Genomic DNA, 27,874 nt, shown 5'->3' on the forward strand with positions numbered 1-27,874 from the left:
ATTGTTAATATAAAATTCATTTAATTTAAAATTTTATTGTTCAAATTTACACACTTTTGAAAACTGTTTGCTTGAATTATGGTTTGTGTTATTTCAAAATAAATTAATTTAAATAATTCTTGATGTAACATGTTAACATATCAAATTAATATTTGAAATAAAAATAAATATTTAATATGATTTTTTTAAAGAAAGAATATAGCTTAGAAATAACGAAATAAGTACAAATATCAAATAATTTTTTTTAAAAACTATTGTCTTTATTTCTTTATTACTCCCTCCGTTCTATAACTAGTCTGGGTTGTGTTTGGCACGAGATTTAAAAAATATTGATATTATATTGGTAGTGGGTAAAAAGTATGGGTAAAAGATTTTTTTGTCCTTACGAGTGTATTAGTGTAAAAAAGTAGTGACAATTATGTAATAATAATGAAAAAGTAAAGGTAGTTTTATAGTAATATGATTATTTATAGAAATGAGACTATTATTTTAGCACAGACAAAAATGGTAAATAAGACTATTGTATTGGGACGAATGAAGTATATACTATATATTTTTTTATGTCATTGGACGTAAGTTCTGATGTCATATACAATTTAGATACAAATAAATAACTAAAATAAAATAAAATATTTTGCATTGTACAACTAATTTTGCTACAATTTAAAATTATGAGATTAATTCAATATATAGTTAACATATGAACCTAAAGTTATAATAAAGTCAAATAGAAAATTAAATAAATATATGCTACATAAGTTTACCCATTCATATATATTTATTTATTTATTTATTTGTCCTTTTTGTCAAATTGCAGCAAAATAATAAATTAGAAAAGGATGATTATAATAAAATAGACAATTTACTCACTAAATATATTATACTCACTGGCCAATAATTAATTAATTATAATACAATTAGAATTCTTTCTACTTCAAGATTTTTTTATTATTATTATATATTTTTTAGAAATTTAATTAAATAGTATTTTAATATAAATTTTATAAAAAAATAATAACATATTCTTATTAAAAATCGTACAAATTAAATTGTGATTATTTGTATTTGAAACCAAACCAAACATATTCTTTATATATCATGAATAAAATCTATACATATCCATTAATATATACATATCCATTAATAAAAGTATTGCAATTTGTATACATTACAATATATATATATATATTTATTTATTTATTTATTTATATTTATTGTTTTGATATGATAACATGTTACTCCATTCGTCTCAAATACAGTGTCTGCTACATTGTAGACACGGTATTTTAGGAGGAGTGTAATTAGTAGATAATTAAGAATGTATTAGTGAAAATAATTATTCTATAATATAAATAATTATAAATTAAGATTAAGATAACTAATTAGTTTAATTAAAATTAAAAAAAAATAATATTAAAAAATTTAAAATGAGATTAAAGTATGTAATCATTTTCCAAAAAATGAAAGTGACATGGTACGTGGGACGGACATAAACGGCAACGTTGATATGGTATCTGAGACGGAGAGAGTATATTATATGTAATTATATAATAGTTTATCAAAATATATTGTATTATCGTATATTATCAAATATATAATATTTTTTGTATTATAAAAATATATTGATCGAATCAAATCAGCTTATTGATTTGATTTGATAAATAATAATTGGGAAAGAAAATCGAAACTGAATATTTTTATATGATTGATAAATTCAAATTTCAGCTTTGTTTATTTGTATTATATATATATATATATGTTCTCGTTGGTTCTCTTTATGGTAAGTATTTTTAAAATTTTGACACTATCAGACCGTTTTTAATAACTATTTAGAAAATACTACCTCCGTCCAGCCATAAAATACACAATGGCTTTTTGTGTTGATCTTTACATATTAATTATTATATTAAAATATAATACTAATAAAGAGAAAATAACAAAAATACATATGCTAGTCTTTTATAATACAAATACAATTATATTTTTGGAGTAAACTATACAAATATAAGAATATTTTTAATATTAAATACAATTGCACAAAAATATATGATTACTTCATGTTTGACGGAGGTAGTATTAAATTAAATATTAAATATTTATTAATTTTAGTTCTTTTTAAAAAGAAACTTCAAAATTAATCGGAGCGTGCAATTTTAAAATATCAATATGTATATATGAACACAAAAACAATATATATAAATAAAAGTGGTTCTACAAATAAATAAATAGTTCTTGGTGTGAATATTTTATAATTATACATTATATATATTTTTCAGAATTAATAAATGTATATAAAACCAAGAAAAATTATTGGAAACATCTCATGTGTGATTTCCACTTTTGAAAACTATTTTGTTTTTTATGATTAATTTTTTTTTAAAAAAAAAATTATTATTTTTTTTTCAAAAAATTTAATATATTACAACTATTTATTATGTTTATATTATTTACATAATTTCTTATAAATAAAAAATAAAAAAACATTGAAAACATTTTACAAAAGAAACACATCCTACAATGACCCTTCAAATTCAATTAAATTATTAGTATTATTATTTTAATAAAACCATAGTAATTTTTTAATATCAAATTTAAAGCACAAGCTCGATCCAATAAAACAAAGCAAAATCAAATTTAATCATGAGAATCCATTTAGCCATCTCAAGAAAAAATAATATAATAAAATTTAAAATTTAAATCCAGCTTAATTAATTAATTATATTAGTTCCATCCCCTAATTGCGCGAGACATATACAAATTAATAAATATGACGGGTAATAACTATCAAATTTGAATTTATATATATATATATATATATATATTTATCCAATTTAATTTATTAAATAATACTCTCTCTATTTCAATACAATAGTCTTATTTACTATTTTTGTTCGTCTCAAAACAATAGTCTTGTTTCCATAAATAACCATATCACGATATAACTACCCTTACTCTTTCATTATTATTACACAATTGCCACTACTTTTTACACTAATACACTCACAACGACAAAAATTTCTTTTACCTATACGTTTTACCCACTATCAATATAATATCAATATTCCTTAAATCTCGTGTCCAACACAATCAAGACTATAGTTTTAGAACGGCAGGAATATATATTAATCTGTTATATATATATATACATATATATACTCCATTTTCTTGTATTGAATTTTGTACAGAGGATGTTTGCGAAACAATTTTTTTAGAGAAGGTTTTTAGTTGTTTGATTAGCCAAAAACTAATCTAGTTTGGTAAATTAGTTTTTTAAAATAGTTTATTGGCGGCAAAAAAACTAATTTTCTTAAAAGCTAACCAATGTTTTAGAAGAATTTTTTTCAATTTAATTTTGTTTATTCCTTATTTATTCTTAAAAAATTATTATTTAATTCATATATATAAATATATTTTTATGGAAGTATTTATGAATTATTTTTAATATAATTTATTAAATTATATAATTTTTTTTTAAAAAATTTAAAATAACTACTATTATTAATTATTATATTTAAATTATTTTATTTGTAAAATAATACATATTTTTATTATGTTACTAATTGTTTATTAATTTTTAATGTAAAATTTATATAAAAATATATATATATATATAAAAAAAATTAATAATCTTTATCTTTTTAATTGATTTAATTTTAATAAATTTATATACGAAACATTTATTATTTTATATTTTATATCATTTGAATAATAAAATTGTTATTATTTTTTAATTAAAATATTTTCTTAAATCTAAAAAATAAAATAAATATTTATAGTATTTTTATAATTTTAAATAATTAATAATAAAAAATTTAAAAAATTTAAAATTAAAATAAACTAAATTAAATATTTTAAAAAATAATATATAAATATCTTTAATTGCTAAAAATTTAGGAACAACAATTGGGTGGGAGGGGGGAGGGGGTTTCTCGGGTTGGTTTACGGGTTTGCTAAAAAAATCTATACTAAATTCGATTTTTTCCGAACGTGATTAAATTAATAATTCGAAAAATCAATATTATATATTTATATAATTATTACGATTATTTAAATTTAGTATTTTATATTTTTTTCTCGTTTTCATTATTTATTTATTTATTTTCAATAGTAACATATTTATTTTTCAATTTACATTTTTCATTGAATAGTCCATTAATATCAATTTAGTTAAACATATATTATGGATATTTTGATTGACTTTTTAAAAATTTTAAATATTTAATTACTGAATACTCTCGCTACATATGATTTTTTTTTATTCGTCCTATAAAAGATGACCATTTTTTATTTTTAATAAATTTATCAATTTTAAACACTTAATAAATATAAATTAATTAAATTAAATTTCTAACCATTTATTATCCATTCAAAATTTCTTTAATTGTGTTTCTTTCTTCAATTAACAAATATTTTTATTTACCTTTAAAATTCTTTTTATTTTTTATAAAACTAATTTATGGTAATAATACATAAATAAATATTATATAAAATTTTTATTCTCTACAAAATTATATCTATATTATATATATTTTATTGAGATATAATGTTATAAATATTAAACACATATTAAAATTCTTTTAATAAGTAAATAACTAATCTCTTACCTAAATAACGAATATATACTACTTAAATTTTCGTATTCAAACAAAAAAAATATCATCTTTGTAAGGAGGGATGGAGTATTATTTTATACTATCTTCGTTCCAGAATTATAGTCTGGTTGTGTTTGGCATGAGATTTAAAGAATATTAATATTATATTGGTAGTGGATAAAAAGTACAGGTAAAAATTTTTTTTGCCCTTGTGAGTGTATTAGTGTAAAAAATAGTGGCAATTGTGTAATAATAATGAAAAAATAATAGTAGTTTTATAATGATATGATTATTTATGAAAATGAGACTATTATTTTAGGACGGACAAAAATGGTAAACAAGACTTTTGTTTTGAGACAAAGAGAGTATTACATTAAATGTCCCATAAAAATAATTTATTTATATATAAAAAAAAAAAAAAAAAAAAAAAAAAACAGATTTTCTGAGTTGACCCAAACTCCGGAAATTTAAGGCGGGATGGAGGGAATTGTCTAAAATTTTCTAATGGAACAGGTTCTAGGGCATGCAAAACCCATTTCAAATCCAAGGGGATTTGTTTCTTTTTTTTATTATTATTTAAAATGTATTTGATTAAAAATAATAATAATAATAATTATTATTAGAAACTCTTAAACTGCACAATATAAATAAATAAATTTAGATACAACGTAAATAGTCCATCTGTTTTGCGCATAGGGGTGTGTTTGCGTAGAATTTGGATTTTGAATTGAAATTTTAAATAATAAAAATTTTAAATTTAAATATTTATGCGATATAATATATATATTTTAATTTGATTTGATATTTTTAAAACAATAAATTTAATGAATAATAATTTCTTGAAAAAATTCTTTAAACAAACACACTCTCGTACTATATACTTTGTAATATATTGAATATTTTGGTTATTAATCTTTAATTTATTTATTTTCTATTAAAAAACAGTAGTTCTATTATATATAATATTTTGTTAAAAAAACTTTTATTAAAAAATATAAAGAATAAAGCATACGCTTGTGAATTGACTTAATATATACGAAATTTTATTAATGTGTATTTTGTATTTTAAGCTTTGTTTGCTTTTAGGTTTTTTTTTTTTTTATTTTATTTTATTTTATTTTTTTTATTTATTCTATACAATTCGACGATTTTTTATAAAAAATATATATTTTTACAAAATACTTATCTTTTTCTATTTAAATTAAAAAATAAATAAATAAATTATACAACATCAGTTATGTTTATTATTGAACATATTTTTTTTTTTTGTCCCAATTAAATATATACATTTGCTTTCTTGAAGTATATAAATAAATAAATAAATAATAATATTTCGTTGATATATTTGTATTAAAAATCTGTTTGAATATTAATGATATATTTATATTTTACGTGAAAATTATTAATATTTTAGCATTAGTCCTGGGATCAAAATACTATAGTAAAAAATATATAGGTTAGTATGGAATAAACAAAAATAACAATATATATAAGTAAAATGAAATGAGTATAATTTATAAAGATACATCATATAATTTATAAAAATTATATTATTATTAATTTATTTGATTGTAATTTAAAATTAATTTAAAATATAATATTTATTTGAATTTTTATTTAAAAAGTATTTTGATATAATATTTTATAAAAAATAATAATATATTTTTATTTAAAAAAAATTGTACAAAATAAATAGTACATTCTTTTAATTTGAAATTAGAAAAGAAAAAACTTTTCATTTACATTTATTATTTTTCTTTATATAAATTGATCATTATTACAAAAATAAAAATAAAAATTTCGAACGAAGTTATGTTTTATTTGCATTTTTTCACATTTGAATTGAAATTAAATTTAAGTAATATTTTGATATGATATTTATAAAAAAAATTACAAAATTATATTTTTATTGAAATATGTGAATATTGAACATTAAAAGAACTGATATGGGTGTGTTTGTTTGAGAGTTTGGATTTTGATGTGAGATTTGAATAGTAAAAAATTTAATTGGAATAGTTGTATGATATGGTATAAATAGATTTTGATGTGATGTTTCGAATATAAAATTGATTTTTAGCATAATATAAAAAATAAAAAATATGTGTTTGATTTGATATTTTTGGAAAAAAAAAAATTGAATAAATAGTAGATTTAGGATAAAATCTCCAAACAAACACACTCGGTACTAATACCATATAAAGTATAAAGGGCAAAAAAATTTAAAAGTATCTTACACATTTATTCTAACTAATAAAATACTATTATTTTTATTTTTTTTATTTTACTGTTAAACTAAAAAATAAGCATTGGAGTTTGATGAAAAAAATATTGAATACATATTTATATCATATTAAATAATTATTACAATTGAAAATTTTTGGGTGTGTTTACTTGTGTGATTTTGATTTTGGGTTTTGATTTTGAATAATAAAATTTTGAATTGAAATAGTTGTTTGATGTGATATAAATATGTATTGATGTGATGTTTTGAATATAAAATTAAATTTTATTGTAATAAAATAAATAAAAAAATGAATGTTTGATTTAAAATTTTTTAGGGTGTGTTTGTTTGGGGGTTTGGATTTTGAGTTGGGATTTGAATAGTAAAAATTTTGAATTTGAATAGTTGTATGATATGATATAAATAGGTGTTGATGTGATGTTTTGAATGTAAAATTGATTTTTAATATAATATAAAAAATAAAAAATAGGTATTTGATTTGATGTTTTTGGGGGGAAATTTTTGGATGAATAGTAGGATTTTATCTAAATCCTACAAACGAACACACCCTTTAGAATTCTTTACTATTCAATTATTTTATTAAAAATAATAATAAAATTAAAAAATAAATATCTAATTCGAAATATTCTACTCCCTCCGTCCCGAAATTAAGTATCAACTTGTTTTTTGCAAGTAATTTTAGAAATATTAGTATTATATTGGGATATAGTAGGAATAAAGTAGAAATGACTAAAATAATTTTATTAGTATGTGTAATATAAAGGTAACGACATTTGTGTAATATATTGTAAAATGTAAGGGTATTTGTAATGTTAGGTAGAAATTACAGTTACTAAAAAATAAAAAAGGAAATAGATACTTTGTTATGAGACGGACTAACATAGAAAATAGATACTTTGTTACGGGACGGAGGAGGGAGTATTAAAAATTATTTATATTATATCGAATAATTAATCAAATTTAAAAATCAAACTCCAAACCCCAAACGCACCCTTCGGTATTTATTATTTTTTAAACCAAACAATAGTTTCTAAATTAGTCGCAACTAACCACTAAATTTAATTAAATAAAATACAATTAAATGAATAAAAATGTAAAATAGTTCTTATATATATATATAAATTTAAACAGAAAAAAAAAGTGAAATTATTTTTAATAATGATTGAATTAAGTGAAGAAATATTTTTATAATATTTGTAATTAGAAAGGGGCATGTGATTTGATTCTTTAATTCTCACGCCACACCACTTTCTAATCTTTACTCAACCAATATTTTTGACTCTTTTTGCTGCACATTTTCTCATTAATAAATAATTAAAAGTAGCTGGGAATTACAATAAATAAATAAATATTTCAAAGAAAATAAAGATGCTATTTTTATTTTCAATTTCATATTATTATTATTTTATTTATAATAAAATTGATGTTGGCCTTACTTTTTGTTACATTCTTGTGAAACTTGACTTTTAATATTATTTTATTTTTGGTGATGATTTTAATGCTTTAGCTGTACACCAAAGCAATATAAAATAATTAAATAAATATGTGTGTATTTAGGGTTAATATGTTTTTATTTTAATTAAAATGGCGGTGGGTATAATTGTGTGCGTTTTTTAAAATAAATAAATATTTAAAAATAAAATAAAATCGCCAAGTTGCACCATTTGTTTTATAGTGGAAAATGATGACGTGCGTTTTTTTTTGCTACGAAAATAAAAAAGCATTTTAAATATGTAAAATAATTTGTTTAGTTGATGATTTTTATTTTTTTTTGCATTTTTATGGTTTTATATTTTAATATTTTTAAATAAAATAATAATTTAATATAATATTTGAATAACAAACATAATAAATTTATATCGGAAAATTGAATTATTAAAATTAAAGAAATAGTATGATTTTTTCCGATTAATTGTGTCTTTGATAATATATTATATATAGTGTAAACATAAATTTAAAAAAATAGAATTAAATTTATTTATTTATTTATTATTATGAGTCATAGTATTTTCGATTGCTTTGATTTTGATTTTGATTTTTTAATTTTTTAATTATATACTGTTTTTATTATTTTTTTAAAAATCAATCTAATAGTTTATATTCCTCGGCCCACTTGAAAGGTATATATTTATTTTTTTTTAGTGTGGAACTTTAAAAATATTTTATATAAATGATAGTTAATAAATATATATATATATATTTGTGTATAACAAATTTTTATCATTAGAATTTTAAAAATTAATAAAAAGACGTAAAAATATTTATTTTTTGAATGACTTATATAATACTCTTCCCTTTCATCAGTCTTACACAATTTATCTCTATTTTCTGTTTCATCAAATTTATTCTTTCATTTTTTGGAAATATAATTATACACTTTAATCATATTTTATATTTTTTAATTTTTTTAATTTTAATTAAATTATTTAATTATTTTAATCTTAATCTGTAATTACTTTTACTATTATATTTCTTAATTACTTACTAATTATATTTTATCTAAATTCTTATATCTACGGTAACAGTATTAACAGTAACAGGCTCATATTAGATCGATGGAGGAAACATAAATTGAAGAAAATCGTACAAATCGAAAAGAAAACTTAATTTTATTTTTCTTTTTACTATTTTATATTAAAATTTTTAAAATTAAAACTCATAAAATACAAAAGGAACACGTCCATTGTTTATTGTATACAACGGGTGTGTTTTTTTTGATGAGTTTGAAAAAAAAAAGATTGGTTTGAATTTGATATAAAAATAATATTTGATGAGATGTTTTGTGAGAAGAAAAAATATATTTTTTTCGGAAAACACAAAGTCTAAATAGTAAAATTTGAGAAATTTACGTTAAAAGAAACATATATAAATATTAATTCATGTTAGGTCATGTATAAGTTTATAATTTAGGGTTTGTTTTTTATTTTATTTTTTATTCAATTCAATAGTATTTATTTGTTTTTTAATAGAAATATATTATTTTATTTTATAAAATATTATATTAAAATATTATTTAAATAAAAATTAAAAACTAACATTTAAATTTAAATCAATTTCAAACCGCAACAAACTTATTTTTCGTTTATTAGCATTAAATCAAATCTTGGTATATAATAATGCCGATTTTGGTATTGTCATATCCAATGAACAAAAAAAAAATAAAAAATAAAAGAATAATAATAATAATAAAAAATAAATAATGGTTGGATATAATATATTTTATATATATAAAAAAAGAGTTATTTACATTTTATTTTTTTTTAAGTTCTTGTACTGTTTAGGAAGAATTATTATTAATTTTTTTTTGAAAAAAGCATTAAATTAAGTATATCAATATTTATATAAAATATGAAATTAAATAAATATATTTTATACATAATATCACATCATGATTATATCATATTAAATATTCAAATTTTATTGTTACCAAAAGTCTTCCAAACCAAAACCTTTATTTAAACAAAAAAGTATTTATGTTTTTATAATAAAATCTAAAGTTAAGATAATAAAAAATTAAAATAAAAAATTCAAAAAGAAAATTCTCATTAAACTTGTTTTCTTTGGACTTCATTTCAATTTTGTTACTTCATTATATATATATATATATATTTATTGTAGTTTGAAAATGGTTTGGTGGTTTTTTAGTAATTTTATTTGAATTATATATTTAATTGGATGTTAATAATTTTTTGCTTTGATACTTTGTATATAAATATTATTTCTATATTTATAATAGAAGATACATAATATATATATATATTTTATCACGTAAAAATCCGCCGTTGCTACCCGAAAGTGCGTTGGCTGAGATACATAATATATTTTTATTTGATGGAGGGGTGGTGGTTAAAAGTTTGGTTGAAATAGAACATTGTTTGGTTAACTTTGGATTATAAGTATATATTTTATTAAAATGAATTTAAATTAAATACTTAGATATTTTAGTAAAATATAATATTGATATTATTTCGTATAAAAGAATTATATATAATAGAATTAAACTATATATAAAACTGAGAGTTTTGAAAGTATATTGATATATTTATTTATTTAAAAGAGATATTGGTTTGTTCTTTAATTAAACTTTTTTTAACATGATTTTCAATTTATATAATATATATTTTCTCATCTTACATAAAAAATCAATATTTAACATAACATATTATTTTTTATATTATTTATATTTTATTTTATACATCACATAAAAAAAAAAAAAAACCTTAAATAATAAACTAAACAAACAAAAATACCATCGAAGAAAAAAATTGACTTGGATTTTAATTTTGGGCTAAAACACTGTTTATTCATAGCACCAATGAATAATGCCAATTAATTAAACTGGGCCCATGAAAGCCCACCATTTCAATTATAGCCAGCGGATTTTAATTTTTATCTATATACTCCCTCAGGTCCACCACAATTGACGCATTTTTATTTTTGATAAAAATTATTAAACCAAAATATATTTAACAAATATAAATCAACTTAATTAAATGCATAACATACAACATCATATATTTTTATGTATATTTAAAACTACCTTTATTTCTACTTCTCTCTCCTCAAAAAAATAAATATATTTATGGATATTTAAAACTACACATCTTTTATAAAATTTATTTATGTTAATTATAAATAAATAAAAATATTTTTTTATTTACTTGTATTATAGAAAATTTTATTCTTTACAAAATGATATTCATATTGTATATATTTTTTAATTGCTATATAATTTTTAAATATTTAAATATATATATTAATTTTTTTAATCATATATATTAAATGTACTTTAAAATTATTAATATTATTAATTATACAAAAAATAATATAATAATATTATAACTAATTTTTATTAACTAATTAAATATCTTCACCTTAAATATCGTGTCCCTAATAAAATGGTTCAATTCCGATGGGACAAAAGAAATATTAATTTATATATATTTGGAAATTAGTTTGGTGTTTGTAAGTTTTTTACTAGAATTTTATTATTTATAAAAAAAAAATTCTTCGAATTATCAAATTCAATAATATATTTTTGTATTATATTTATAATTCACTTTAAGTTCGAAATACTGTATCAATATCTATATATAAACATATATATTAACTATTTTAATTATAAAGTTTATTTTTGAAAGTCTTAAATCTCTCTCTCAAAGTTCAACCGAACACAATTTTTTATATTTTTAATAAATACTTCATTCATTCTGGAAATTATATATTTTCTTGGTCGCATTAAAATGTTGTCATTTTTTATTTTTATTTGTTTCAAAATAAGATTACAATTTTCTAATTTAGTAATAGTACTACTACCTACTAACATAATAAATATACTTTCAACTTACAATATATTATACAAATATCATTATTTTTAGAACAAAAATCAATTTTGATACAATTCAATACCATAATTATCAATTTTTGTCTCATCCAAACGAAACTTTATCAATTTTAGCCCCATGTGGTTGACTGGACTGGACACGGCCGTGTTGGGTGACTCAAAATGATGACTGAGTGCCTCAGATAGCCAACACGACCATGTTCTTGCCCGTCTTCCGAATACAGTCATGTTTTTGCGCATGTTCATGACCCTGTTCTCAACACAATGTTCTAGGTCATGTTGACGATCATGTTTTCAATATATACTGTATGTCATATTTATTAGTATTATTTTCACTTTTTTGTTAAGATTATTTGATATATTTTTAATTTAACAAAAATCTTTTTTGCAGTTACATTTTAAAATATTAAAAATTAATTTTTTTATATTATGAAATAATTGTAAAAAAAATTTATAAAACTAATAATATATTTATATATATATATAATAATCATAATTATATATATTTTTTCATAATTTATTGTAAAAAAATAAATTTAATTTATAATTTTAGAAATATAAAATATAAAATAATCAATTCAAAATAATATTTTAAAAATTTTACACAAAATATACTATATAATTATGATTATCAAAAATATTATTATTTTTATAATTGTTTTTTACAATTATTTCAAAATATAAAAAAATTAATTTTTAATATTAAAAAAATAATTAAAAAAAAATATTTTTGTTGAATGAAAAATATCAAATAATTTTAACAAAGAAGTAAAAATAATACTAATAAATATAACATACAATATGACTATATATTGAAAATATGATCGTGAACATGGTCTAGAACATGGCTGTGTTGAGAACATAGTCGTGAACATGGATAAGAACATGACCATGTTGAGCCCAACATGGCCGTGTTGACTGTCTCGGCCGCTCAGTCACCATTCTGAATCACCCAACACGACCGTGTTCAGTCCAGTCAACCACCATAAGACTAAAATTGATAAAATTTTATTTGGGTGAGACCAATTGATAAAATAATTTCAATGGAACGAAAATTGATAATTATGGTATTGAATGGTACCAAAATTAATTTTTGCTCTTATTTTTATGTTACACAATAATAATATGCGTCTTTTTTTTTTTTTATTTTTTTTATTTTTTATCTTTTTTACTATAACCAATTATAATACTAATATTAAAAAATCTTTGTATAAAAAGTAAATGACAATTTTTCAATGAGATGGGAAGAATATATTTAATTGGATACAGAGATTTTTTAAAAAATAATACTCCTATAATAGTATTAAAGTAGAGTCGATTAAAAATAAAATATGATATTATAAAAAGTTTATTAAAAAAAAGTAAAAAATTAGTTATTATTGATTAAAGTAAAGTACATAAATTTTTTACTAAATGGATAAGTTGAACGTACGACCAAAAAAGAAATAATAACATAATTTTGGCAAACAGAACAAATATTTAGATTAAATTAAAAACAAGATTAAGACGATGAGGCACTGGGCTAATAAACAACACATGATATTACCATTGACAATATATCATTTATATTACTATAATAAAAATACATAAGATATAGTGTCATAGTGATAGTTGATTTTAGCATATGACATACTCTTATACAATACACATAATAATTTTAAACAAATAATACACATTTTTATTACATATTCGTGTAATACAAATATATTTTGTTTCTATATTTTACTTTTGGTTATTTGAACATTATAAATAGATATTATAAATAGATAGGGGTATTATTTAAAAAAAAAAATGAAAAATGAAAAATGAAAAGAAAAAAAGAAAATGTGAGATTTGTTCCTTTTGTGTTTATATTTTTTAGTTTGATTCTAACTTTTAATTTAAATGATTATTAAATGTAATATTGAATATATTATAATAAATCATAAAAATTACTTAATAAAAATTTTAAAAATTTCATAAGAAAAATACTATTTTTTATTTTTATATCATTTCCTAATTTAATAATTGTACTACTTGCCTAACATAATAAATATTCTTACAACTTACAATGTATTACACAAATGTCAATACTTTTTTCTTTTACTACAAACCAATGAATTTTGGTATTCTCCTGTTGATTAAAATTCAGGAACATCCCGATTTTTTTTAATCCGTTAGATCAATTTTACTGACAATCCAACGATTGAGTTTGATTGAGGGTATTTTGGTAATTCAAAAATTCAATTAGAAAAATTATCATAACTACCTCCGATAATTCGGGATTAAGTTTTTTTTAAACAAAACAAAAACGTTGTCTTTATAATATTATTATAATATTTTCCATGAAATACTTTTCTTATATAATTTAATTAAACGATGTCCAAGTAAATGCATTCTGATATATTCTATCAACTCGCCTATTATGATATGCTAATTATTTAAATAAATTAAAAATCAAATATATATATATATATTAACTCTTTAACTCTTCCCACTCCATCTTATTTACCAAGCCCTAAATTCACCACGCAGATACCCCATCCTCTCGCCGCGCTACCTCCGTCTACAACACAGTCCGCCGCCACTGACCTCTTCAGCCACGCCCGCCGCCGCCGCCGACCTCTACAGCCATGCCCGCCACCACCATTGATTACTTCTCTATCTGCATGCGCAATTCCTCCTCTATTTATAAGTTTACATTTGACGAATCTTCCAATGACGGATTCAACTAAGCGAGATCGTGAGGCTTCAATTAAACCCAAAACGAAGTTAATGGAGCACATTCAAGTACCATATGTGCCAAGAAAGATAGCAGTTTTCAACAACGATAAGCTCTTTCGGCCAAGCGGACAGATTTGGTGGTTGTGTTTTCATTACTGCGTAATATTTTTATGGTGATCATGCGTATATTTGCATTCTTGATTAGTTTTTTTAGAAAAAAAAAATCTCAATACAGCTATTCCTAAAATTCTTTTTGTTGGCCTCTGGACACATACTACGATGTATATTCATGACACATATGTTGTTTAAATTATGATAGAGTAATGATACTAAATCTTATTGTGCACACTTTTATTTCATGTTATAGTTTGTATTTATGATATACATATTGCATAATTATGATATATTGATCGGATTTAAATGATTAACTATGTTAGATATATTTTTCACCATGATATATAACTTCAGTAGACATGATATATATATCAAATATAAATGATGTAAGTTGCATATAGGGATGTTGCACGTATAATTATGATATATTTCATTTTATGATTTCTATTTATTATTTATATATTGCATAGTTATGATGTATTGTTGAGATTTAAATGATGATTATGTTATATATATTTTTCACCATTATATTTATATGTATAACTGAGTGGCAACATCCTCTGAATATATTCGTTTATTATTGGGGTAAACTTTACTATTATTTTTGCACTTTTTTTTTTTATTGAGGCAATAATAAATGTATTGTATATTTGATGATCACTTTTTGCCTTTTTGCATTTGTTTTTGTATGGCAAATTTTTGTCTATGCGCATATCTACAATATGACTTGTACGCATCGTTGGAGTTTGAAAAAAATGCATTTCTCCGATAGTCGATGAGTCAAATGGTATATATTGTTATAAAATATGTTGTTTATTTTAATGTAATATTGTTTACGAAATTTAATATTATGATGTCGCTTTTGCGCGAACATTGAGTAACTAAATTACTTGTTTTTCCTTTTTTATATGTTTATGATATTACTTCTATTGCAACTTTTCTCACATATATTATGATATATTTGAACATATTTTAAATATTTTGTCGTACGTAATTATTTTGCTATTTTACGATTTAATTCAAATAGATTTGGTTTTTTTTTTTTTTTTTTTTTGTTCTTTTATTAATAGGAGTACTTTTTACTTTAATAACAAATACCCTTATATTTAACATAATGTTATAAATAATGCAACTAGAGTTTGAGGGCAAATTGTTTTTTATAATTTTCAATTATATTAGTATTAGTATTACCTATAAAAACACCGAGTACTATCTATTAAAATTATGCTTACAAAGAAACTCAATACTCTTTTTGTTATACATTAATTTTTTAAAATAAATTAAATAATAATAATATTTTATTTATTAGTAAAAATATATAAAATAATTTTTTTTAATAGTGACTTTATAAGTATAAAAATAATAAATATATTTATAAAAAATAAAAATATTTTAATATTTATATATGATTACTTTATCAAAAAAAAAAAAATATAGTTTTGAATATGAAAATAATAATAATAAAATAATTACATTATAATTTTATTAGTTAGAAATTTAGAGTATATATATATATTTTTTCAACATGACACCACCAAAAAAATACTTTGCTCCAAACGTACTCATTTTTATCAATTTTGTATGTCTTATTAAAAAAACAATATTCATTTTCTATTACAATAAAAATAATTCATATATAAATACCAAAATATAAAATTTATAATCATCCATTAAATTTATGCATAATATTTATAATAAACAATTTTATCCATCCACTATTATTACCTTTATTTTTAAAAAATAATAATCAATTCGTCATTAATTTTTTACCTACACTTTTTTTTTTTTTTTTATCAATACTTCAATAAATTTCTTATAATATCTTATGTATCTCACTTTAATATTAGTAATATCATTATTAATTTATCCTAGCCTTGTTATTGTCGACTGCTAGTCATGGCAAATACCAGATCTAATAGAATTTGATTTGAGTGTATTTTCTCGAGTGCCAAATATTTCTCCAAATCATATTAAACAAAGTCCAAAACTGACAATAATTTTTGAAAAATATAACATCAAATATTCAATTTTAACTGATTATCATTTTTTTTTCAAAGGCTTCAAAATAATCCTTCAAACTAATTCGGACGAAATAAGATTCAAACAAGCAAACCCCGCCAAAAAAACACAATCCATGATATCCTCCCCTCGACCCATTGCTTGAATTTCTAACATCAAGAAAATCATATGACGCCCCAATCTGATCGATCAAATCAAAACAAGCAATAAAACACACATACCAGCTAGGTGGGCTTCCGCATGTTCCGTCCAGCTCGGATGACCTCGTCGACAAGTAGAAGTTGAGAAGCAATCACAGGGCTGCACAAGAAAAATAAAAAAACAACCAATTCTTCAGGAAATTCAAAATATAAATACATAATAATAGTAATCTTTTCTCAGGGAGGGAGATGGACCCCGAGTTTATGATCTGGCGCTTGACCGAGTAATTATCAAAGATGCCCTCCATTTGTGGGTCGATGGGTTCACCAGTGTGTATATTAAGACCAACCACATTCCCCTTGTCGTGCTCTCCCTGGAAATATCAAAACATATGTATAGTGAGTTTTTTCAGGCAGTCTTTTATATTCAAAATTATTGTTTGTATGAACAAATGATTACCGAAAGTTGAATGATCACATCCTGTGTGTCGAGCCCCGAGTTATCAGCAAGTGTCTTTGGAACCACAAGAAGTGCATCAGCAAATGCTTCCACTCCAAGTTGTGCGCGCTATTCAACATAACGCGAATCCAATAATTATATATATAAAAAAAAAACAAACGAATATTTAAGTATATCATTCCTACTCCCATTAAAACCAATCTCACCCCCCAACACACAACCCCCTCTTCTCCAAACAAAAGAAGGGGTAGAAACAATTGTACGTCGAAGATAAAATGAAAAAACTCAAATAAAAGAGCATTTACCCCTTGAACAGTTTTCTTCACTTCATTTACAAGGTATTGCCTGGCTGCCACCTCAAAAGCCCCTGCACCCTATTACATGAAGAATACTTGATTTCTTAAAAATCGGAAAGGAGCTCAAGCAAACAGTTACATTGTAAGAAGCTAAGCATTTGTTCCCACTTATTGAAGTTTCAATTATATAACTCCAAGCTCAATACACACTACAAAAATTATATTTTCTTCTTTGTATATTAATTACATGATAACCTTAGTTGACAGTTAAAAGTGACAAACAAGCCCACCATAGAACGACGAAAATGTAGGGAGGTAGAAACAGATAGTTGGTTCGCAATGACAAATTACTTCAAGGTGCATCTTCTACAACTTATTTCAGTGACACTTTGATGGAATAAGTATTTCACACTTTCAAGCAGTTAGTTGAACATAGCAGCAGACAGGCAACATCGACAAAAGAACACAACGATGACAGATGTGACAACTTACTAGCACAACAGCTTCATCTTCGATGGTATTTTTAACTGCTCTTAAGCCATCACGGATGGCATCCTTGATCTGAGCAATGGTGTGATCATTTGGACCTACAGAAAGTAAAGAAGTTCACATAAGTAGGAAAAATCGATAGAAACAAGATTCCTAAAATCAGGTTATCCAGATTTTAAAACAAATAGAACAAAGAACATGCAGAACCAAACTTAAGATTGGATTAAAAGGTGTGGTTGCCTGGAGCAGCACACTCAATAAATAATACAATCACACGCAAAACTAAGGAAGATACCTTTAATGAGGATAGTGCAGGAATGGGGGTTTTTCACATTCTCCACAAATGTATACTTCTCTTCTCCAAGGACATGCTCATATACTAATCCAGCCCAACCAAGGCACTCAGGGGTAAGGTCGTCGACAGAATTAACAGCCTCCCCTCCGCATGCCAAAACCAATCTTTCCATATTTCTCCTCTTTGCTCTTCGGAGTGCAATTATCTAATAATTATAAAATAAAATAATTTAGATGGTGCAAACTAGAAGGGCTAGACAACCCAACAATTCTGCTCAGTAAAGACAAATAACAACCTGAATCTCAAGAATTTGTAAATCCTTATTCTCCATGGAAAGTGATTATATGGAAAAACAGAATATTTGATTTTAACTAGTTCTGAAGAGTAATGCCAGCAATAAACAAAGTCTGATGAAGCATCTAATTTCCTCCCGGAGGTGAAGTCACAAAAAACCACCATGAGTTCGGAGGATTGACATAGCACTTGTGCTGATAACCAAATCAGACTCTACTTCAAAAGATGAAAACTAAAGCTCTTTTCCTTTCCCACTACTACTTTCTGGAGATGAAACCCCAAAAATTACAAATGTAAAGAATAGAAACAACTTAGAATTATTATATATAAAACTTGATACTACTGGAAATGACCAAACTAAAACCTAAATTCACACGAACTGACTGACTATCTACAGTAACCACAAACCAGTAGCATGTTAACATAAAACCGCAATTAGAAAAACCTTCCAATAGCCTATGGAAAAGTGTAAATGGTTGCATGTTCTTTATCTTTTGAGTGATCAGGACAATTCAAGAGGAGACTTCTATAAAAAGTCAATGCAACTTACACCAGCTCGAGCAAGAAGGTCCAGTGACGGAGGATCAATCCCCTTTTGATTGATGACAACAAAATTGCTATCACTGTCAGAGCAGACCTGCAATATGAACAAGGATGATCACATTGATATGAAACCATGTAAATAAGTGCTTATCTTACTAAGAATATTCGATTGCACCCTCCAATCCCGTACCTTGTTCTTTAAATCAATAATCTTCTGGACTCTTTCATCAACAGAGCGCCTCTCTGCTGCAACCATTGATTCTCTCTGTTCTGCACTCGAGTAAAAGAACCCTGCATTTATTTCACTGACCAGAACAATGTCAGTACAACTGATTAACATAAATAGAACTATATGCAACATATCCCAGCCAAATAAGCAATGTGTGTACCTCTTCTCATACTCCAGGGATACATTACATGTCAAAATATAACAATTCTCTGCTCGACGCTTCATATCTGGATGCCTTGAACCATGATCAAGAACAAGCCCCTCAACCTAAACACAGCAGGAAGACAACAATAACATTGTGGGTAGGCAAATACCTATACTAGAAAATAGACATCATCTAGTGGGTAAAGAAATCATCAAAAGCATATAAAGTACTGAATTTTTCATTTTCCAATAATGATTAGGGGAAACAATGGCCATGAAAATCCTACAGTGCCACATACTTACCTAAGATACAATAAGTTTTTATCACAAAAGTATTATTATTCTTACAAATAATAACAGGAAAAATAAGTTTCATTTGTAGTAATTACTCATGTAAGCATAAAACTCAGAATTCAGCATTAATTTAACAATTGCTAAGAAAGTAAAGATGAACATCAAAGCAAACATTAGAAAATAGTTACTATTGAAACTATCAGAAAAACCAAACAAATTTTAACCCATCAAATTGGCCTACCAGGCGAGTGTCAACATCAAACTTGTGGCGCATGTGCATTATCTCAACCATAAAGAGATCTATTGACTCCTCAGGTTTGCGAATGCAGAGCACCTACAGCAGCACAAATATAAAATTATTAAACTATAGATCATAGTTATTAATAGCAAATGTGATATCAAGGCAGAAAGGCTCTAAGAACCATGACATACACGTACATTTAAATGGTAAGAACCTTACCAAAATATGGCAAAATGCAATTTATAATTCACTGTTTAACACCAATCCCAACAAGAAGGAAAGTAAACAGAAAGAAGCATATTTGAAGCAAATGCAAATGACACAACTAAAAGGGACTGAAGATCACAAGCATTGAAAACATAGGAGTAGGAAAGAGAGAATGTACTCCCGTAGCCAACTAGGAACTAACTGCATGGGGGTCACAGATTCCCTAGTCATCTGATTGTTTTTATTCTTTATATATATATATATGTGTGTGTGTGTGTGTGTGTGTGTGTATAAAACAGTGTGATTTGTTGTACCAGGTGCTTGTTTCAAGTACAACCTAAACCATCACTGATCATTGAACATGGTGCTCACAATAATAAATATTACTAAATTAAAGATTAAATAAAACTAATAACCATTAGCACTTACAGAATTTACAATTATGTCAGTTAGTTGATCTGCCAATGCTTCATATAACTGAAAATGAAAAAACAATGAACTTCCGTCAAATATACAAAAAAAAGAAAAAAAAACGCAAAACCATGTAACAATAATCAAAGATAACCTTAGTCCTTAAGGTTGTTCTTGCAACCATCTTCAGTATCTCTTTATCAGGTTCGTCACCCATCATCACAGGAGTCTTAAATTTTTCAAGAAATTGCAGTGTGGCCCGTTTGGCTATTTCAAATCCATCTACTAGAACACGTGGATGCATTCCTGAAGGAAAAAGAACCAAGTCCAAAGCCTCGAAAAAAGACCAATTGATGCAATATCAAACACGTCTACAAATCCAACACTTAAACAAGTCAAATTAGCCAACATTAATGAACCAGAATTTTAGAGAGTAGTATTCACCAACAATGTGTTTAGTTTCAGATTTCAATACCAATAAGTATTTTCCTCATTTCAATGCTTGTGCACAGAAGATTGAATTTTTTCGCAACTACTTCAACACAATGTCCAACTATTAATAGCGTGTATGGAATGCATAGCATGGGACTGTCACTCATTCACTGATCCAAATCTAAAGGAGAGTAGTTTTCACTGACCTTCATCTATGTACCGCTCGGATTGCTTCATAAGCTCACCAATAAAGATAACAGTAGAAGTAGTGCCATCTCCACTTGTCTCATCTTGTGCAACGGCAGTGCGCGCAATCATTATGGCTGTTGGACTTTGAATTTGCTATTATGATCCAAAGAGCAACAACATAGTGAGAATGATGTCATCTACAAACATTTCTACAAATTATTCCTAAGAACACATCAAAAGAACATTCAAGAATACTCTTAAAAGTCATAAAAATTTCAAACAGACCACTCCACTCCAGAAAGAGAAAATGTAACATCACTGCCTGCAGTTCACTCAGATTCATAAATTTTATCAAATGGCCATATGATCTTTAGCATAATACTTGGCGCTACCACATGAAGGTTAAAAAATTGATGTGTGTATCTTGAGCTTCCTATAAAGTTGCTACTCTTACTAAAACAAATCATAATTTAATCGGAGCTCTAGGCATACTGTGCACATTAAATAATTTAAACCAGGTACAATACGAATACTACATGTGAATCCCCAAATGATCAACAAATAAAAGAATTGAGGCATACATCAGAATGCACATTTTCATCAACCAAAGTTTGAGGTTGGGAGCGGTACTAATAAAGAAGAGAACAAACCATCTCTTTCAAAAGAGTATTCCCATCCTTGGTAAGTTTAATATCTCCAGCTCCACCAACAAGCCTGAAGATACCAATTACCAACCGAAAGTCATACACACAAAATCCAATCCAGAAAACGAGGACAAAATATACACAAATAAATCTGAAAAGGTAACACTGAGATAAAAACAAAGTGAAGAATACATTTTGATAGTCCCTTTGGGACCGAGATTCGTCCTGAGCACATCTTGCAGACCCTTTGCCGCATTAATGTTCATATGCAAAGCATGAGACTTGTTCAGCACCTCGGCATTCGGATTCAGCACCTTCAGCGACATGGTTCCACGCCAAGCAAAAATCTGCGAAGAGATTGATGTAAGTAGTATGATCTGGAAATCTATCTAGGGTACAGAGGAGTGTAAAGAACGTCGAGCGCGGGTAGAAGAAGGGTTTTTAGAGCACAAGCAGTGGCCTTGGCCTCTGTTTGGGTCTTCGAACCGACGTGTCTACGTGGGTCCAGCGTGTCAAAGTGGGTGACAGAAAAAGGGTTACAGTGACCTTTTTTTCATATCCTTCTCTTGTCTGTATTAACGTTTATTAAAATAAACATATAAAAAACCCATCCCCACTCCATTCTCACGGACATTTCGAAACCCTCGGATGGCGTCGGCTACGCTCCCAGCGTCGGATAGCCACTAGCGTTCTATTTCATCGCTCCGGCGAGTAGTTAGTTTGCGATTCACCCGCGCCAGTCACAACCGCAGGTTCTTTCGCCCAATCTTTCTCTCCTTCACCGCTCAAATCAAATAGAAAAACTAGGTCATTTTGGATTGGCCATTTCTTTCTTGGTCAACTAGGTATATTTTTAGCCGTAATTGGATGGATGAAGAAATATAGAGGCGGAGAAGAGGATGAGCAAGACGAATGGGGCGAAAGATTGAGAGTGAGAAGAGGACGACAAAGAAAGAAGATGGAATATAGAGGAGAGAGAAAGAATTGTGGCTTTGCCAAACCTGAATCGGCGGTTGGGCCAGCGAGGGTGACGGGTCTTGCGGCGAAGGCGGCGGCGGCGGCGGCTGAGCAGCAAGGAGGAGGAAAGAAATGAGGAAGAAGAAGAGAAATAGGAGTACCTGTTGCGGGCGGCGGCGTAATGTCAGTGTAAGGGGAGAGGGAGAAGAGCATGGTTCGGCGATGCGGATCGGCCTTACCGTTCCAGATATGTCCGTGGCGGCCTATATGATTTTTTATATAAAATTTATATTTTTTTAAAAAAATAATAAATAAATAATTAAAATACATCGAATTATAAATATAATTAATTTAAATATATATATTATTAAAAAAATATATTATAATTTATAATATATTAAAATTTAAAATAAATAATATTTCAATTAGCGTGTATATATATATAAATGTAAATGCTATATTTTATATTTTGCATATTATCATTATACTAATAAATTTATTTTAATAACAAAATGATGTACTTTGTGTCCGTCAATGTCAATATTTCATCTTTATGATCTGTATTATATATAAATAAAAATAATTAGAAAAAAAATACCAATAAAATTTTATAAAATATTCAAACTATGTTTGTACTAAATATTTATACTTACCATTCAATACCATGTGGAATGTCATGGAGGCTCAAAATCATTTTCATATGCCGATCGATTATAGTATGAATATCCTTATTCTTGATTCATATTACGTGAATAAGGGGAGATGTTCGAACCATATTGATTTTCTCTAAATGAACCCCTTCCATATACATCAAAACCTCGATATTCTCTATTATCATTGTTTCTGCTTGATGAACCATAATTTTGTCTATAATCATCAATACTACCCGAACCAGATGTAATCCCTCCGTAATATTTTCCAACTGGTTGGTTGGATCCAAATATAGGAAGATTGGCCGAATCCTGAAGATGTCTGGGTAGATTAGATAAACCATATCCTGAGTAATAGGGATTATGATATGCATTTGGGTGGTCCCACTCCTGTCTCCCCAATCTATTACTCGAGTTGTGAGAAGAATCTCCATAGGAATAACCTATATTCAAGTCTTGCATATGTTCGTGAACTCCAAAATATCTCCTAGTATCTGAAAAATTTGAAGCATCGGCTTCACTTGAAAATTCTGTTAAACTATTTAGAAAATCTCTTTGAGCTTGTATACCAGGACGATATCCATAATCAGTATCTTGGATAGCATAATAATTTTTATTTCCTTAAGCCCATCTCATATCACTTGAGTATCGGCTATCCCTGTAACTCCCACTACCACAACCACCACCACCACCACCACCATTGTCATCATCATCATCATCATTGTTATTATTCTTATCTTCACCATTAGTTGATGAAGATGAAGATTCCAATATGATTGTTTTTTTTTTCTTGGCCATATTTTTGTTTTCTGATTTTTTCTCTTTCGCCTTCTTTTTTCCATCAGTTATAAATTGAGATAAAAGCATATCACTGTCATGATCACTATGCTCACTTTGACCTCCATCTCCACTTTCTTCAATAGCCTCATCCAATCAATTCAAATCACTATCACGAATAAGTGGAGATTCATTTTCTCTGACCCATTCATCTAAAATATCATTTTCATAAAAAATATGATTCAAATCAATTGGGTCATAAAAATCGTCTGTGTCTGTCCTTTGCATAAATTTTTTTACCCGAAGACGCATGTTGTAGTGAACATAGACTAGCTTATGCAATTTCTCAATAGCTAATCTATTCTGAAGTTTAGTATTGATCAAAGCCCACGTACTCCAATTCCGCTCACAACCCGATGATGTGCAAGTTTGACTCAAAACTTTTAATGCAATTTTTCTTAAATTAGGGGCTTCATCACCGTACATATTCCACCAGTCAGCTATTAAAAATAAATAAAAAATTATTAATAATGCAACATTTTATAACAAGTATGTTTAAAAATATAATTAAATGATAAATTTCATAATACATACCTGATAAAGATGTAAATACAGCTCTAATAGCAAATGCACTTCCAAACTCTTCAATTTTGTTAACAAATATGTTTATCTATAGACAATATAATGGTTAAATTATTAGAAATTAATATATATATATATATATATTATTTATAAATTTCACACAATTTACCTCATTCATGGCCTTTACTTATATATCCAAATCTGGCTCGAGTCTTTTGATAACTTCTTTGACTCCTTTTCGAATCTCCGATGAATCAAATTCACAAGTGCCGGAGTATTGAAGACCAGGATTTAAAAAATAAGCTGCATGAAATATATATGAAATTAAAAAATAAAACAAACGATTAGTACAGTATAAAAACAAAAGAGTAACAACAATAGTTACCTGCTGCATGCAAATCTTGATGCAATTGATTATACCATCTTTCATCGATGATATCCCAATATTGTGGAAAATCTTTCACCGCGGTTTTTATTGCCATTTTTGCCCTATCCATTGCCTCATAAATGATAGGTAGTGTAGGTTTTTTTTATCTTGATCAACTACTTTTAAAACCTTCACTAAGGGTTTCATGACCCCACAAACTCAGCGTATCCGTTTTCAAGATCTTTCATTCAAAATCAAGTCTGACATATCTCCGGCTCCATGTCTTCTCCTCGAGGTATTATTGTACTCAACCCATTCTCTAGAAGTACACATTCTTTTCAAATCGGTTGCATATCTCTGAAGACTTTCCATTGCAACAAACTCGGTTGCAAATCTTGTTATGCCTAGTCGCAACAAATCTCGGTCATTCGTATATGTTTTCATCAAATTGACCACTTTATCACTGTTGTATATAAATCATGTAATTCTTCTGGCTTCTTTTATCGTATCTTTCACTGACAATATAATTCCGATGTCTTCTAACATCAAATCAATGCAATGTGCAGCGCATGGAGACCAAAAAATGTGCTTTCTTTTCCTCATTAGTTTTTTCCCAGTCGCCTTCATACTAGCTTTACTATCAGTTACAATTTGTACAATATTGTCAACCCCTACTGATTCCACCACCTTATCCATTAGGGTGTAGACAAAGTCCGCAGTCTTCGCCTTATTTGTACAATCAACCGAATTGTGATATATCATATCTCTATCACAGTACACCATAAAATTTATGATTGGATGTTTTGAACGAGTACTCCAACCATCACACATAATTGTACATCCGTATGTTTTCCATTTATGCTTTAAAGAATCAACATATTGTACAACTTCTTGCATCTCCTCGTTTAAATATTCACCACCAATTTGTTTACCAATAGGTCTTTTAACTCCAGGTCCAACCGATGCAATCGTGTCAATCATCATTTGGTAGTAAGGACCACTATCGGCAGCGTGAAATGGTATTGCATTAAAATGAAAAAATTTCAAAATTGCTCTACCCACTTTTTTTGCATTATCTTTTGAAAACATATTTTTCAAAGACTTATTCTTCGATTGAAACATGTATGGATCAAGTTTTTTTTTTTATGCAAACCTTCCGTCTTTTTCATAGAGCTTTCGAAAAAATTTCTTTTACTTTGTTTTGTATTCGAGCTGCTTCCTCCTACAAAGATAAAAAAAAAAAAAAACATATGATTATATATGGTTGTTATCTCAAAAAAAAATATATACTAATATTTAAATATATTTTATAAATTCAATAAATATACCAGGTTTAAAATTCAAGCTTGGTAGATCTCCGGATACAGAATGTCTACGTTGCTACTCCATAAATTCCATATTTCTGCTTTCAGCCATTGCTCTTTTTAAGTGTTTTCTTTCAAGAGCATCTATCTCATCTTCATTCACTACAAAAAAGTTAGTATATTTGTAACGGAATTTCGTTCCTAAAGTTCACGTAGCTAACGTAATTCCATCTCTAATTCCGTCTCTAATATCATTAGTAACAGAAAAAGTGAATTTAGTAACGAAAAAATCTCGTTACAAAATTGATAATTTCTTGTAGTGATTTATTTCAAAAACTTCATCTTCTTCCTCATCAGAATCATCTTCCAAACGAATGGAATTGTGCAATGCTTCTAACTTTTTTTTATATGCTGCTCGCATACTTTTTCCTTGGATCAAATGTTTTTTTAATAACTCTCTTATTTCTTTTGGAGCTCTCGTGCATGCTTCAACTTGACCTGTAACATGTGCATATGTTGTGTCATCCTAGTAATTCCGCCGTGAACAATTTTACCACAATAATTGCATTTTGCTTTTTTTTTTTTATCATTGCTGATAGGAGTAGCATGATCCCAACCAATATCTTTGTGCGGTGCCATTTTACACAGACTCTGTAATTGAATAATACAATTGTTAAAATATTTATAAATAGTAATTCATTAATTAAATAGACAAATTATATATATTAGTTTATTAATAAATCAAACTTATACAAAAATATAACTAGATAACTAATTTGTTTATATAAAAAGTCTAGTTAAAATATTAATTTTTTACAATAAATTTACAATTAATACAAATTTTGTCTAAAATAATATTAATTTTAAATAATTAAGTTATAAGTTATTCTAAAATATTAATTTTAATGAACTCAA

General features: G+C 25.6%; 1 protein-coding gene across 5 annotated transcripts; it reads right to left on the reverse strand.

The window, feature by feature from the left end:
• Positions 1 to 14,887: 14,887 nt before the first annotated feature.
• Positions 14,888 to 23,536, reverse strand: LOC127250857 (T-complex protein 1 subunit zeta 1-like). 5 transcript variants are annotated; one of them, XM_051274288.1, is made up of 17 exons: positions 23,324 to 23,497; positions 22,515 to 22,669; positions 22,329 to 22,392; positions 21,696 to 21,831; positions 21,212 to 21,363; positions 21,076 to 21,123; positions 20,440 to 20,532; positions 19,921 to 20,027; positions 19,722 to 19,836; positions 19,539 to 19,625; positions 18,695 to 18,899; positions 18,403 to 18,497; positions 17,920 to 17,988; positions 17,615 to 17,722; positions 17,410 to 17,528; positions 17,236 to 17,314; positions 14,888 to 14,906 (listed from the first exon to the last, which is right to left on the reverse strand). In XM_051274288.1, exons 2-16 carry the CDS (start codon positions 22,646 to 22,648, stop codon positions 17,239 to 17,241), a joined length of 1,608 nt encoding a protein of 535 aa, XP_051130245.1. In that variant the 5' UTR covers positions 22,649 to 22,669; positions 23,324 to 23,497; the 3' UTR covers positions 14,888 to 14,906; positions 17,236 to 17,238. The 5 variants fall into 5 exon arrangements, with proteins under 5 accessions (XP_051130245.1, XP_051130244.1, XP_051130243.1 ...); XM_051274287.1 differs by lacking the exon at positions 14,888 to 14,906 and adding an exon at positions 17,018 to 17,163; XM_051274286.1 differs by lacking the exon at positions 14,888 to 14,906 and having other exon boundaries at positions 17,018 to 17,314; positions 23,441 to 23,536.
• Positions 23,537 to 27,874: the final 4,338 nt, after the last annotated feature.

Source organism: Andrographis paniculata, unplaced genomic scaffold (assembly GCF_009805555.1).
Source record: "Andrographis paniculata isolate CXL003 unplaced genomic scaffold, ASM980555v1 Contig38END, whole genome shotgun sequence".
Lineage (NCBI taxonomy): Eukaryota > Viridiplantae > Streptophyta > Magnoliopsida > Lamiales > Acanthaceae > Andrographis > Andrographis paniculata.

Bases quoted from the DNA above. Each gene is read 5' to 3' on its own strand.
- LOC127250857 (XM_051274288.1), bottom strand. From the start codon at position 22,648: ATGTCGCTGAAGGTGCTGAATCCGAATGCCGAGGTGCTGAACAAGTCT. The intron at 21,832-22,328 runs GTTTGTTCTCTT...GGATCATAATAG, and splicing joins ATACTCTTTTGAAAGAGATG to CAAATTCAAAGTCCAACAGC. The intron at 19,626-19,721 runs GTACGGGATTGG...TTCATATTGCAG, and splicing joins TTATTGATTTAAAGAACAAG to GTCTGCTCTGACAGTGATAG.